Source organism: Saimiri boliviensis, chromosome 21 (genome assembly GCF_048565385.1).
Source record: "Saimiri boliviensis isolate mSaiBol1 chromosome 21, mSaiBol1.pri, whole genome shotgun sequence".
Lineage (NCBI taxonomy): Eukaryota > Metazoa > Chordata > Mammalia > Primates > Cebidae > Saimiri > Saimiri boliviensis.
The window spans coordinates 22535001-22550306 of NC_133469.1; the positions used below are offsets into that span (position 1 = coordinate 22535001).

At 55.2% G+C, this 15306-nt stretch overlaps 1 protein-coding gene across 21 annotated transcripts in view; it reads right to left on the reverse strand.

The window, feature by feature from the left end:
* The window catches only part of MICAL3 (microtubule associated monooxygenase, calponin and LIM domain containing 3), a 296358-nt gene that overhangs the window by 14987 nt on the left and 266065 nt on the right, over window positions 1–15306 (reverse strand). For 15 of the 21 annotated variants that reach the window (XM_074391091.1, XM_074391092.1, XM_074391095.1 and 12 more), the window contains 3 exons: window positions 10793–10843; window positions 9052–9162; window positions 7532–7625 (listed from right to left, as the gene is read on the reverse strand). In XM_074391091.1, coding sequence (XP_074247192.1) covers window positions 7532–7625; window positions 9052–9162; window positions 10793–10843 — 256 coding nt within the window. Of the gene's footprint in view, window positions 1–1741; window positions 4285–7531; window positions 7626–9051; window positions 9163–10792; window positions 10844–15306 lie in introns of those variants that run through there. The other 6 variants (XM_074391100.1, XM_074391101.1, XM_074391104.1 and 3 more) reach the window with 3 other exon arrangements.

Below are 15306 nucleotides of genomic sequence, written 5' to 3' on the forward strand. Positions count from 1 at the left end.
GGGCGGCAAAGAAAGCAGGAGATGCTTGAATCGAGAGGAAAGGGTGGATACGATCCTCACATGTGCTCTGACAGACTCCTCCAGGAGATTCTGAATGTAATGAGAGACAGGGTCTGGCTCTGTTGCCCAGAGTGGATTGCAGTGGTACAACCACAGCTCACTGCAGCCTCAAACTCCTGCTCAGGTGATCCTCCCACTTTAGCCTCCCTAGCAGCTGGAACTACCAGACACGTGACACCATGCCCAGCTAATTAAAAAAATCTCTTTATAGAGACAGGGCTTCACCATGTTGCCCAGGCTAGTATCAAACTCCTGGGCTCAAATGGTACACCTGCCTTGGCCTCCCAAATTGCTGGGATAACAGGTGTGAATTTTTTCATACACTGAGATTTGCTTAGCATGGACATGGAACACGCCCGAGGTGGTGTTAGGAGGAGACAGGAGGTATTAGATGAGAACAGGGTCTGTTAATTGGACTGTAAGCACCGGCCCTTCTGCAGCAGCCATGGCCGTGACTGTGGCGGTCCCTGAACGCACCAGAAGCCCTGGGACACTGAGGGAGTCTCCAAGGGGTGGGTCCATAGGGGCATGGGAAAACACAGACCCAAGAGTCCCCTTCCCAGGGAGGCGAGAGCCTCGCCTTGGATGTGGCCCTGACAGGTGGAATCACAGAACTATGATACTGGTATTTAAATGAATGGGCCGGGAAGTGACCCTCTTAAAAGAACGCGGTCAGGGTAAAACATGAGAATGATCTTTGTGACTCTGCTATTTGAAGACCACCTCTAGGCATGGAGCCTCCATGGGGAGATGAAGTGGGCAGACTACCAGACCAAAGGACACAGGAACAGGGAGGAGGAGCCAGAGTCCCCAGCACTCCCCTCACTGCAACGGCAGCGGCCCAGGAGAAAAGCTGCCCAAAGCTTAGGCGTGAGACTCAGGTGTCAGCCATCCCTCTGAACTAATACAAACCGCAAGACGCCAAACACACTGCAACCTCTAAGCTAGTGGTTCTCCCGCTCTAGAGGGCACTGGAGCCTGCTGGAAAGTCTGTTACGGCAGATAACCAGGTCTCACCCCAGTTTCTGATTCTGTAGGTCGGGGGCAGGGTCTGGGCCTGTGCCTCTCTAACAAGCCCCCTAGGTGATGCTGCCGCTGGCCCAGGGACCACAGTTTGAGAACCGTGGCCTTCGGCTTTTCCTGTCTTCATTGAAAAGACGTACAACGTGAGCTCTGGGACAGAGCAAGGAGGGACACTGTTACCGGCACCTGTCAGCTTGGCTTTGGGTCTGGTGAGTCCGGGCAGAAATCACAACAGAGAAGCCTTTCCCTCGTACTCAGCGCTTCTGGGAGACTTTGAGAGCACACCCTAATGGAAACGGTGAGGGCTGAGCTCTTGGCACCTTTGCTTCTTTGCTTAAGTGTGGCAGGCAGTGAGCTCCCTAGCAGACATGATTCCTACAAGCAGTCAAAGTTGTGTTGCAGCGTGTGTATTTAGGGGACCAGGACGCAGAGGCAAGGCTGGTGGAGTGGGGCGGGCAAAGTTTCGTTATAAAAATTAAAATGGCCCCAGGCAGGAAAGCTAGGTCAGATCTTCCTCTGGAGCACGAGGGGGCAGTGGGGAAATCAGCGCACTGCTCTGATTTGAGCTGGAAAAGGGTCTGTGCTTTCGCCATTCGGTTATGGGGTTGATTTCTCTTGTCTTTGTGAGCAGGGACTGGGGAGTGTGGGTGGAGAAAGGGTGTCAGCGGGGTTAGTGTCAGCACAGACGCTGCCATACATACCACCCAGATGCAAGTCGATGAGGTCACTGTAATAAGACTCTCCCCAATAGTCTACAACAAGGAATCGGTGAAGAGAGAGTTATTCCATCGGGTAACCTCCGGTCCCCCCACACCCAAAGCAACCAGTGACATGGAGCATCAGGACACAGACAGAGCGAGGCGGCAGAGGACAGCTTGGAAGCATGCGTGCCTGAGCGCATCACACACCGCATGTCCACACATGCCGTATCTGCGAACTGCGTGGCTGTGGGAGGAGGGAGCGACTAAAACCCACTGCGGGCAATCGAGTCACAAGCAACGCGATCCTGCTTATGCCGCGGGCCAGCCGGGACAGAGGCTTTGGCCTTGCTGGGAACTCCCACCCCTGGGACTGACCTGCTCTAAGATTTAACAGAGCAGGGCTGGCCTGCTTGTCAGCTGCTGAGACTGGGAGCCCCAGGCTGAGGGCTGGAGGCAGGAGGCAAACGCCCTACAGGAGCTCTGCAATTCTCAGGGTTCATGCAGCCAGAGCTCTCCCAGGAATTCCCACAACCCCACTGCTGTCTGTCTCAGAGGTCTTGCAGATCCACTTTTCCGAATGGGTTTGAGAGGAGGGGGATTCTGTTTTAAGGCTTAGGCCCCCAAATTCAGTCAGCCTTCTTAAAAACAGGACACAAGCAGAGACTTAGGTGGAGTCTTCCCAGACACTTGCCCGAAGGCTCCTGGAGGTCTGCAGGTCCAGGGCAGACCGGGCCTGGTAGTTCCACGGCTGTCTGGCCGAGAGCTCAGCGTCATTTTCATGTCTGAGGTGCAGACTGGGTGCTGCCGAGGCCGGGCTTGAGCGGGAGTCGTCTCCCCAGAATCACAGAGCCGAGAGGCCGGGCTTGAGCGGGAGTCGTCTCCCCAGAATCACAGAGCCGAGAGGCCGGGCTTGAGCGGGGTCCTCTCCCCAGAATCACAGAGCCGAGAGGCCGGGCTTGAGCGGGGTCCTCTCCCCAGAATCACAGAGCCGAGAGGCTGGGCTTGAGCGGCAGTCATCTCCCCAGAATCACAGAGCCGAGAGGCCGGGCTTGAGCGGGGTCCTCTCCCCAGAATCACAGAGCCGCATGGAGCGCAGCAGCCAGCCACCGCCAAGGTGCTGCCCTTTCCCAAGCCCCACGTTCTGAATGCCGACCTGCAGCGCCTCCGGGCCCACCTGACGGCCTCCTCTTGAGAATGACACCCCAGACCAGGGGTCCCCAAACTTTTTACACAAGGGGCCAGTTCACTGTCCCTCAGACCGTTGGAGGGCCGGACTATGCAAGGCGTGACACCCTTCACAGCCAGCGCTGCTGCCTCCACTATCCCAGACAGCGGTATATAGTGTCACAGGCCCAGCACCGCCTCCAGTGCTGTCTACAGGGACGGCGGAGATCAGCCTGTGACACTGTGTATACAGCGTCCTGGACATCTGCAGCAGCGGTGGGCCTCTTCTGTGGGAAGCCCACTGCTGCATGTTTCCCCTATTATAAGACACCTCCTAAAAATAAGACAGCCGCCATCTTTTGGGGGTAAAATTAATATAAGACAGGGTCTTATAATAGGGGAAACACGGTGTGTAGTCATGTTGGGGGAGACTTTTGGGCAAAGGGAGGTTATAGGGGCCATTATGTTGTTATACACTGTGGGGGAGTAAGGGGGCCATTGTACTGTGCAGTAATGGTTATAGTGCTTTGCCTTTCTTCCTACTTCTGCTGTTATTTCACTGCTTCCGGTGATGTGGGGCGCTGCAGCCGCAGACCGGATGTGCGTCATATGACGCGCTTCCAGAGCCATGATGCGTGCGTCCCGTGTCACCGTAAGTAGTACTGTACGTGAGCGACGCCGTGCTTTGCGGGGCCGCCACATCCTGTGCTCCTCTCACTGACCACCAACGAAAGAGGTGCCCCTTCCTGAAGTGCGGCGGGGGCCGGATAAATGGCCTCAGGGGGCCGCAGTCTGGGGACACCTGCCCCAGACAGTAGAATGCAGTCCTGCCCAAGCTTTTCAACGCATGCTCATGGCTGAGCCAGCGGTTTGTAACGAAAAGGCTTCCCAGGTGCCCAGGACTGGAAATCATCTGTCGTGGCCTGGCCCTAGGATCAAAGGGCTGAAGCTTGTGGCCCGACCATACGTTGACACACCTTAGACAAATGGAGAACAGGATGACAGGTCCATGCCAGATCCCTTCTCTGGAAGGCAGCTTGGCATATGAAGTCTGATGCCCTCAGACAGCGATGGGAGCTTGAGACCAAGGGTGGCAGGTTCCAGCCAGTTTACTACAGTCCCCAGGGAAGGGCGGACTGCCATGGTGCGAAGACTCCGGACGATGACCATGCTCTGCTGTCACTGCCTTCTGCAGGGCTTGGCCAGGCGCCACAAGGCTAAGGGGAGGGACGGGACACAGAAGCAGGAGACAAGGCGGTGGCAGCACCACACTTGGGCTTCACAGACGGCATCGGCCGAGGAGGGGCAGGGCCACGGGGAACTGACGTGAGACCAGCTGTGGGAGGGATGTGTTCACGTAAGAGAAGGAAAATAACATACTTGGAAATTCTTATATTCTTAGGGTGGGAATCGTAATTCCTGAAAATTCCTGAGAATTTCTCAAATGCATCGCAAGGAAATATCCCAATAGCGCTACGAAGGCCTGTCTTGAACAACAGAACAGAAACATCTTTAATAAAAGAGATATTTTTGGTGAAGACTCATCTAAAGGACAGAGTTTGGACTAGGACAGTGGTTTTCAAGCTTCTGTGGAACCCTAAGATTCTTCAAAAGGCATTCCAAGGGGTCTCCCAAATTCCTGATGTACAAATACTTGTAGCTCTTTTTCTTTTCTTTGAGACGGAATTTCGTTCTTGGGCCCAGGCTGGAGTGCTCACCACAACTTCCACCTCCCGGGTTCAAGCAATTCTCCTGCCTCGGCCTCCTGAATAGCTGGGATTACAGGCATGCACCACCACGTGCGGCTAATTTTTCTGTATTTTTAGTAGACATGGGGTCTCTCCATGTTGGTCAGGCTGGTCTCAAACTCCCGACCTTAGGGGATCTGCCTAGCTTGGCCTTGCAAAGTGTTGGGATTACCAGTGTGAGGCGCTGCGTACGGCCACTTGTAGCTGTTTTAAGAGACCTTACTAAAATAAGACACACCACTTTCAAATGTTTCATATGTCAACTTTTCACCCACTGGAGCCCATCAACCCAGTAATTTGTGCTGCTGGGTGAGCGTGATTTTGTGGGGCCCTCAGGATCAAGTTTCTGCCTCTCTTCGTGTAAGTGGCAGAACTCCCTGTAATGTTAGTGAAGAGGACATTTTATTTATCTGTGTATTTAAATTCTGGCCTGCGGCCACAGTGCTCACATGCCACGGTTTGGGTCCATCCAGGCAAGGCGCAGGTCGGGGTCAGCACACGTGCCCTTGGGCAAGGCCCTTTAGTTAGGGTAACACGCTTTGCTGCGGTCTTACAGCGAAGGTGGGGTTTTGTTTACTCTGGGCACCTCTTGTTTGAGACTTGTCTTTCGTGAGGAATAGGAACTGCTGTTACATTGGCTATGATTCAACTGGGAAAAAGCTCTTGCCTTTAAACTTCTAGTACCTACATCATTTACACTGCAGGTAATTCTGATATTTCCATGTGAGGTGTTCAATTATTTAAACCTGAACTTACAATCTTGTAAAAAGGGTTCTTCTCCTAAAAAAGAAGTCTGAAACCACCGACTTGGATGGCATTTGAGTTGTCTACGTTTAAGGAAATGGGATTATCTAATGCCTAGAACAACTCTGGCAGAACCGCATACCAATCTTCAATGTGTATTATTTTCTGGCCCTTTGGCAGCTTGAATAACAGGGCCTGTCACAGAGGCAACCAAGTGGTGTTTTACACTCAGACGTCAAGGAAGCCACGGGCGCTCACGTGCTTACGGGAACCACCAACCGGGATGGCACCACCACCTCAACCCTGTGACTGAGGAGGGCAGGACGTGGTCTTCTTCCCGGAGGGCTTAAAGCCCGAAATGTGGCTGCACACGCCGCTGAGTGATTTTGCCTGTGTGCTGAGATCTATCCACCGCTTTCCATCTTGGCAGAAGTGATTTGTGAAGAGCGAGGAGGAATGAAGACATAGGCTCTCTCCTGGTACCTTCCACAAGAGGAGGAAAATCACAGGGCAGGGCCCTGTGGGCCTGGATGCAGATGTGCACAGGTGGGCTGGGGCCAACTCCATGTGCGCTCAGGCTTGACTGAGGAGGCCGGATCAGACTGCGCGGAGCGGGGCAGGGAGGCAGGGCGCCGCAGGATCTGCTCAGGCGCACCCCAACCTCCTTGCCGTGCTTGTCTCGCAGCAACCCATCCCAGTCTTCTCGGCCCGCCGGACGCCAAGTGCTTAGTTCTGCATTTCCTTCGGCAGCCTGGGCTTTAGCATTAAGTCCAGCATCAGGTGATCCCAAAACAAGAGCATCCACAGCCTCCCCTTTCTTCCCAACCCATTTCTCTGCCTCAAGGTCCTTGCTGAGTAGAGCGTAAGCTGTGATTTCCAGGCCTGGGAAAGGAGACCTACTTCCACACCCAGCCCCCTCACTCCCCACCACACCAGCTTCAGTCCTGCAGGCCACAGGAGCTCATCTTGACACCAGGCACTTCCTGTGAGCCCAGGGGTCTTTGGGCAAGATCAGATGGCAGCACCTGGCCCTGCTCCGGGCCGCCTCCTCCCAGTTCTTCTGTCTCACCGCGCGCCTGCCTGTCAGCAGAGGCAGCCTGCTCCCCTCTGCCACACTAGAGTGAGGAAGTAAGAGGACACTGCTCTTCTTCATCCCAGCGCACAATCTGAAGCTGGACCTGCAGGCTAGAAAGACATGGAAGTTTCCCCATCCAGAGGCTAGACGAAGACTTGTGGATGCTTGAGAAGGCGGAGTGGGCACTGCACCCCCGGGCTGGCCCTGCGGCTTCAAGGTCCTGAACCAACAGGGCTTCCTGGGCCATGGGGCCGGAGACGCCTCAGGAACTCCCTTGCATTCTCCGAGCCCAACTGTGCTGAGTGCAGCCCTGCAGGTTCCCTGGGTGGAACGGCAGATGTGAGCGCACCACAGCCTCCGGTGCTTCCCTGCCAGAAGCAGCAGTCACAAGCACGGGACCCGGCCGGCCACTCCCCGGAGTCTGCTCCACGTTGGCTAGCCACATGCCCCGAGCCTCTCCAGCCCTGCCCTGAGTGACCAGCCTTCAGGAGACACAGAGCCTGGGTGCCCTCTGGAAATCCGTGCGTGCCGAGGGCAGCCACATGCTCTCCCACCGGCAGTGATGAGGGCTCTGTGGGCAGGAGGGGCCCAGGGAACTAACGGCAGGAGGAGGCCTGGGGGGTGCAGGCTGGGGACCTGCCCAGTGCAGTTCTGTGATGGTTCCTTGCGGTTCAATCTCCCTCACTCCCAGTTACGCCCTTCTAGAGTAAATGTGGGGCAGGAAGGAACGGGGGAGCCAGCGCTCTCCGTCAACATGCCAGGGACTGGGTTTCACTCTATGGGAAGCAGCAGCCCACAGGGGCTGCGGAGCAGGATGGGCCTGGGGCTGTCTCAGACAAGTATTTTCTTTTGCTTAACAGGAAGCCCCAAATCTCAGTGATGAAGGGCCCCAGAAAATCCTGCTGGAAAAGGAGCTGAATTCCAGGTAAGGTGAAGCAAAACTAGCCTACCATGGTGGGAGGGAGGGAGGGAGGGCTTCCTCCAGGAGCAGAGCTTAGGAGGGAGCCCAGCAGTACCTGCTTCGCCCCGGAGCGCCTTCTCCACGGCCACGCCCCTCTCCTCCAGCCGCCGCTGCCTCTCCTCCACCTGCTGCAGCTGCCGCTGGATGATCTGTGACAGATAGCACAGCCTGAGCACCGGCCCTACGGCCCTGCTTCATGAGGACACACAACTGCACACCCACACAAGCAGAAACAAAGCAGTGGTCGCTCTGGAAACCGCTCCAGTCCGTGGGCAGCATGCTCAGGGTATGGTGTGGAGACCATCTGCACCAGAACCCCCTAGCTTGTGTAGACGCTAGGCTCCGGGCCTTGCTAGTTGGTATCCAAGAGTGCGGACACAGCTCAGGTAGTGACCACCCTCCCAAGAGTGGTGCAAGGACAGGAAGTGGATGTAAGCTGCTGCAGGAGGAGCCCGAGAGCCAGAACCTCAGACCGTTCTCACGCCAAGCCTGCTGGACTGCTGCATGGGGTTCCTCAACAGCGCAGTGGAAATCCCATCTTTACGGTTAAAAATGGAGAGAGGCCGGGCATGGTGGCTCATGCCTGTAGTCACAGCACTTTGGGAGGCCAAGGTGTTGGATCACCTGAGGTCAGGAGTTCTGAGACCAGCCTGACCAACATGGTGAAACCCCATTTCTACTCAAAGTATAAAAGTTAGCCGGGTGTGGTGGCTGGCACCTGTAATTCCAGCTACTTGGGAGGCTGACACAGGAGAATTGCTTGAACCCAGGAGGCAGAGGTTGCAGTGAGCTGAGATCGCACCACTGCACTCCAGACTGGGAGATACAGCAAGACTCCGTCTTAAAAAGAAACACAAAACAGCTCTACAATGGTCTAGAATTCAGGGTCTGTGCAGCCTGAAGACAAGCTGAGGATGTGAGGAGAGCTCTGACATCTTCCCACACAAATCCCAGGCCTATCAGAGGCTGAGGAGCCACGAATGGACTCCTGATGACAGTCCTCAGAATTGAACAAGGCAACTCATGATGATTATTCTACAACAAGGAATTCGGGAAACTCAAAGCAGGGCTCTTTCCCCCACCTCTGCTTTTTTTTTTTTTTTTGAGACAGAGTCTTGCTCTGTCACCCAGGTTGGAGTGCAGTGGTGTGATCTCAGCTCACTGCAACCTCTGCCTCCCCGGTTCAAGCGATTCTCATGCTTCAGCCTCCTGAGTAGCTGGGACTACAGGTGCCTGCCACCACGCCCAGCTAATTTTTTTTTTTTTTCTAGTAGAGATGGCTTTTTGCCTTGTTGGCCAGGCTGGTCTCGAACTCCTGACCTCAAGTGATCCATCTGCCTCAGCCTCCCAAAGTGCTGGGATTACAGCACTTTGGTGACACCAGCTTGGCCTGCTGTTCCCTTTGGGCCGACAGCTCTGCCAGGGCAGGGCCAAAGGTGACCCGGATGGCAGGGGGCCGGTCCATCCCTGCTCTGCTCCGCACGGCACTTAGCGTGGCAGGGCGCAGCTGGGTGGAGAGGAAGCCTGCCCAAGCCTCCCACACGTGTGCCCTGGTCCCAGCCTCCGTGGCTGTACCTGGGCTCGATGCAGCCGCTTAAGCTCCTCCTGCTTGGCCTGTCTCCGAGCCGCTTTCTGCACACGCCGGGTCAGCTTGGCGTTCAGTTCCTCCTCTGTGTAGGTTCTTGGCTGGAGAGAACAAGAGAGATTTCCTCAGTCAAGTGCACGGAGGTCTGAGATAGGGGCGGGTGGCAGGCCAGCAGGGGCCCTGGAGAGGGCTGTCCCCGATGTCAGAGTCAGAGCTGGTACCCGGGCAGAAAGACAAGCCATTCTCTGTAGGGAGAGTGCTGGCAGGATGGGGGGTGCTGACAGGCAGACGGCACGAGTCTGCAGAGTCCCCAGCCTGCAGCAGCCCTCAGTGCCATGGGCACACCTACGATCCACAGGGTGAGACATCTCCCCACCTCTGCACGGGGACAGGAGGCTGAGTGGGGACCGATTACTGGGCAGTTAAAACAATAAAGGGACACACACTACCTTATCGCTGAGATCACCTGTTTCCTGAATAAGGACATCTAGTCTTTTTAAGACTTTGTGGGATTAAAAACATTGGCAGGCTGTTTCACCAAGCCTCTTGCTTCTAGGAGGCTCACAGGGGAAGGAAAGAGAAATCAGCATCTTTTATTTTCCTGGTTGGCATCAAAGGCCATGTTCTGCAGAAGAGCAGTATCCGTGAGAGTCTTCAAAGAAATGACACCCAAGTAGAGAGAACAGGAATGCTTCAAGTACAGTCTGAAGGAGGAATTGTGGGCGTGAACCTGGATCGACTCTGGGGTCTGCAGAGGCAGCCGTGGCCGCTGGGAAGAAGAGAGGTAGTGGCCTGGCCGGGGCAGTGATGCCCAGTGCCATCAATGGAGGAGGCAACGACCCAATCCAGCGCAAGTCCACAGACCGGACAGCCACAGCCCCTGCCCACGGAGGTGCCAAGGGTTCAAGGGAGCATCAGAGGCTTTGAAAAAACCCTGGGCAACCAGAAGGGCAAAGGTTAGGGAATTTGCCTTTATTCCTAAGGCCTTCTTAATTGCCTCTAAGAAAATGAAACAAGGCGACTATAAAAACGTTTTGGAGAGGGTCTCATTGTCACCCAGGCTGCAGCGCGGTGGTGCGACCACAGCTCACTGCAGCTTCAAACTCTTGTACTCAAGTGATCCTCCTGCCTCAGGCTCCTAAGTAGTCAGTACTGCAGGCGTGTGCCACCTCGCCCGGATGATTTAAAATTTTTTTTGTAAAGACAGGATCTTGTTATATTGCCCAAGCTGGTCTTATACTCCTGGGCGTAAGTGATCCTCCCACATCGGCCTCCCCAAATGCTGGCATTACAGGTGTGAGCCACCACACCCAGCCAACCAGAAAACTTTTATAGACTTCAAAGACGACAAATGTGACTTGGGCTCTAATCTTCACTCAAAGACCTCAAATGACAGAGAGTCCCTGAACAGGCCGTCCCCAAGGGTCATCCGTGGTGTTTCAGCATTGCACCTTGCTGATCAGAGCTGAGGGCTGCACCAGGGGCAGCTCTGCCCTGACCCGGGGAACCTGGAGCAAAATGACCACATGCACTCCAGCCGGTGAGGGGCAGGCGTCTCATCCTCCTTCCCGTCACGAGGCGCCTAATGGAAGTGCTGCTGCCAGTGTGCCACAGCCCATGCGCATACAAACACCGTTAGTGAGGGTGTGGCTGGAGGGCTGGGGATGGCGCTGGGCGGTTAATCATAGACATGCATGCAACGGTGACCGGCTGACAGCAACAAGACACTACCTTTGATGCATATGATCTCCTGAATGCCAAGGCGTGTGGTACATAAATCGACTTTGGGATGGCATCAGAAAACAAAACAGAATAGTAATAATAATAATGATTAACAAATTAAAAGTTGAGAACACAGAAATGGAGCAAAATAAGTTAGAAGTTTAAAACAAACACACAAGACTTAAAACACGTGATTATTTTTCACATAGCCACACAGGACTGCCTACAGAGGAATCTGGGCGTGAAGATCCTAGTGGTGGCGTCTGGGCCAACCTGGTTTTAAATACAGCTGGGTTCACTCTTTTACTGGAAAGAAACAGCTTCTTCCTCACCACCCCAAAACTCTCATCTCAATGTCCTGTGTGTAAAGTCAAAGGCGTTAAAATATGTGATTCTTGATCCTTTTCTCCTCATGTTTATGGAAACTCAGCCCACTTCTTCCTGCCCAATGCTCCCGGGTAGTGGAAGGGGTGCAGGAGAGGAGGGGGTCCTGCTCTCAGACAGACACAGCAAAACTGGGAATGAAACCATCTCTCCTGAAAGGATCTCCGCTGGCAGTGCTCCTGTGTGCCGCCCAGCTGCCATTTCTTGACTGTGCCCGGGAAAGGGGGTGAACTAGCATCAGTAACTGCTCTTCACAAAAAGCACGTCGGGAGCCTCCTCATTCCATCGCACCTTGCGCAGAGCCACTCGGAGGACCAAGGTGAGTCATATCTGCTCTTTGGGTCTCACCAGCCACATTAATGGCTGAAAGGCACTAAGGGAGCCAGGTGTATGGTGGCACACAAGACAGGGAGGCCCTGAGAGTCCCAGGCCAGCTGCAGCCCGGCCGCTCTCCCTGCTGCTCTGTCCATCCCATCTGTGGGGTGGCCTCATGCGGAGCTGCGCCTCCCAAGCCTTTTGGAGAGGGATGAATGATTCTGCCTCCTTCGACTTTGAGTACCTGTGTCCCCCCGACTCAGGTGGACTCACCTCTCTCACAAATTGGAGTGAGAGAAAGAATGTCATTATGAGAAAAAGCCAGTTCAAAAGAAGAGAGATGATTTCCTGAAGCGGCTTGCAAAAAGCCCACAGAAACTATGGACCACAACTAACATCTTCACCTGTGGCTGGTGACAACAGGGGCAGTGGCTGTCTTCCCACAAGCTACCCATTTTCAGGGCTGGGAGGGGCGAAGTCACCACCTGTCGCTATGTGCCTGAGGTGGTGGCCAGCCACAGGAGCTGGCGTTCTGCTGTGAATCTGGATGTGGGGTGGAGGGGTGCCCAGGCCACACCCGGGTGGACCACAGAACTCAAGAGGCAGCTGTGATGCTTGTATCTGAAGTCAGATGGAAGCAGAGAGGTAAATGTGAGTTCTCTCTTGTAGGTAGGGCTACAGGAGTTTTTTTAAAGTCTCAATTATCCTAAATTTTCTATAACAAACATTTTAAATAAAAATACGTTATTTTGACTGGTTTAAAAATTTTTTTTTTCTGTTTTTTTTTTTTTTTTTTTTTTTTGAGGCGGAGTTTCACTCTTCTTACCCAGGCTGGAGTGCAATGGCGCGACCTCGGCTTGCCGCAGCCTCCGCCTCCTGGGTTTAGGCAATTCTCCTGCCTCAGCCTCCTGAGTAGCTGGGATTACAGGCACGTGCCACCATGCCCAGCTAATTTTTAGTATTTTTAGTAGAGACGGGGTTTCACCATGTTGACCAGGATGGTCTCGATCTCTTGACCTCGTGATCCAACTGCCTCGGCCTCCCAAAGTGCTGGAATTACAGGCTTGAGCCACCGCGCCCGGCCTGGTTTAAAAATTTCTAACAAAACAAAACCCAGGCTCTTGTTTCACAGGTGCTGCGAGGCAGGAGGCGTCGTCTGTGCTGCTGGAGTGGCCAGGGGTCCTGGGCAGCATAGGAGGCTTCCTCCTTCCCGGCAGGTCAAACCCCATCCTCACTGTGGGCCCCCATTCCCCATGCTTACTCTGATACATTTCAAACGCACAGAAAAGTTGAAAGAGGCAGACAATGAACACCCACATGCCTCTCACCAAAGGTGACCGTTTGCCAGGTGCTTCATCTATGTCATCTTTTATGACTTTTTACATGAATCACGGGTAGACATGCGCCTTCATCCCTAAAACTTTTAGGATGTACTTCCTAAGGACACAGACATTTTCTTATATATAACTTTCCTATGTAAAAGGCCGTGCACCGAGAAGGGGAGGGGATACAGTGTCTTTAGCACATGCAAGGAACGTAACGGACTCATAATAATACACATGTATACTGTCAACCAGTCCTCAGGTGAATTTCTTTAATTGCTCCCCAAATGTCCTTTCTGGCTGTATTTGTTTGTTCTCCTCTTTAGCACCCATGTCTGGAAAGGGCACAGCACCCAGCTGTCACTCAGGCTGACTCCACACCATGCGGAAGTCAGGTCAGCCGCCGCTGGCGTGGCCACCTCCCACGTCATTCGTCTCCTTGGTTGGCCATCCTCTAGCTCATCCGTCCCCTAGCTCGACCGTCTCCTGGTCCTCATCCGTCCCCTAGCTCGACCGTCTCCTGGTCCTCATCCGTCCCCTAGCTCAACCATCTCCTGGTCCTCAGCTGTCCCCTAGCTCGACCATCTCCTGGTCCTCAGCTGTCCCCTAGCTCGACCGTCTCCTGGTCCTCAGCCGTCCCCTAGCTCAACCATCTCCTGGTCCTCAGCTGTCCCCTAGCTCGACCATCTCCTGGTCCTCAGCTGTCCCCTAGCTCGACCATCTCCTGGTCCTCAGCTGTCCCCTAGCTCGACCATCTCCTGGTCCTCAGCTGTCCCCTAGCTCGACCGTCTCCTGGTCCTCAGCCGTCCCCTAGCTCAACCGTCTCCTGGTCCTCAGCCGTTCCCTAGGTCGGACATCCCCCAGCCTGTCTGTCCCCCAGGCTTGGCTTTGGCTTTAGTATTCCCTGTGTGCCCTCCAGCACATGGCTTCACCTCTGTGGGTGCCCCTGGAGGGTGAGGCCTAGAGGCTCCCTCTGGCTCTAGGATTCCATGACTGGTATCCATGGCTTTTTCCTGCGGTCCTGTTCCTGCTCCTCCCTTCCTCCTCATACCTGCTGGGCCCTGGGGAGGCTCACCAAGTACCAGCCTTGGCAAAGCCAGTCCGGGCAGCTGCTGTCCAGTACCCTAGTGGGCGCTTCATACATAGAGAAGCGGTGGACACACTGGCCACCACAGCAACGTGAGGGAGGTGGGTGGCCAACCTGACCCAGCAGATGGAAGGTCCCCACTGTCACACTGAGGCAGTGAGCCTGGGACCACACTCTCCATTCCTTGCTGACCCCCTAAGGCAGCACCCAGCCCCAGTGTTGGGATGCATTTAGGGACCCACATAGAAACCCAGGGCAATTCTGAGCTCAGTGCCAATGCTCCTGCCTGGGAAAGCTGGACAGGGAGCCTTGACAGAAGGCACATTCTTTCGGTCCTTGAGAAGAAGGCACAGACCCCAACCCTAACTCAGTGCTGGCTTGGCTGGGGTACAAGGAAGCCTGGTTCTGCAGAGGGTGGAGCAGAGGAGAGGCCTGGCCCTCTAGAGCCTTCTAGGAGAGTGGCTGAAGAGCCAGCAAGGCCAAGGGAGACGAATGCACCGAGGAGGGCGCAGAACGAAGCGTCCGGTTTGCTGAGGTATTTACAGAGGCAGGGATCAGCTGCAGGAGCCACCTCACCCAACAGGATGAGGGGCCCAGGCTCACCACGGCCCACCCTCACTGGGCTACTGGGGGGCAGGAGAGGGCAGACTCAAGTCCAAGCCCCAGAAGCCTTGCCACCAAGGCACGCTACACTCTGGGGAAGCTTCACGCGAAAGGGAGGCAGGAAGCAGAGACAGCCAGGCCGCTCCCAGCCAGGGGGAGGAGCACAGGGCTCAGGCTGGACAGCAGAGGTGGGTGGCGCTCTGCAGAGCTCCACCTGCCCTGCATGCTGACAGGTGCCGGTTAAGAGCATGCGGAGTCCTCTCCCCTCCACCTTCACTGGACCCACCCAAAGTCCCGGGCTCTGCAGAGCGAGGGGCCGAGTCAGACCCAGCAGCCCTGCAGGTCCGTTCCTGGACCAGTCCTCTAAGACGACAAACCCTCCGTAACCAACAAACCCACCACGTGGGCAGCACCAGGCACAATGCTCAGTGCCTGAGGTCCCAGCTCCTGCCAGCAGCCCTGAACTGGGCAGCGCTCTCCATGGAGGCCTTGGGGCTGACGGGCTGCTCCTCACGGGATCGCTTATGAAGAAACAGACAATGCCAGGCTGCCTCCCGCAGGGAAGGGGAGCGTGATGCAGGAATGGCTCATCTTTTCTTCTTCACAAGAGCAGAAACCAGGAACCCTTGCTGTGCCGCAGCTCCCATGTAAGAAGCCCAGCGTGACCCCCTCAGTGCGTAGGGCTGGTCAGCAGTCAGCTGGCTGTGTGCCACTCGCTATCCGTCCCTGGCTTCAGGTTTGCTCTCCCCCTCCTCCCCCCAGTCAAAGCCCAACTGGGAGCAGCTGGGCCCCGGGCTCTGTGAAGCCCCCCT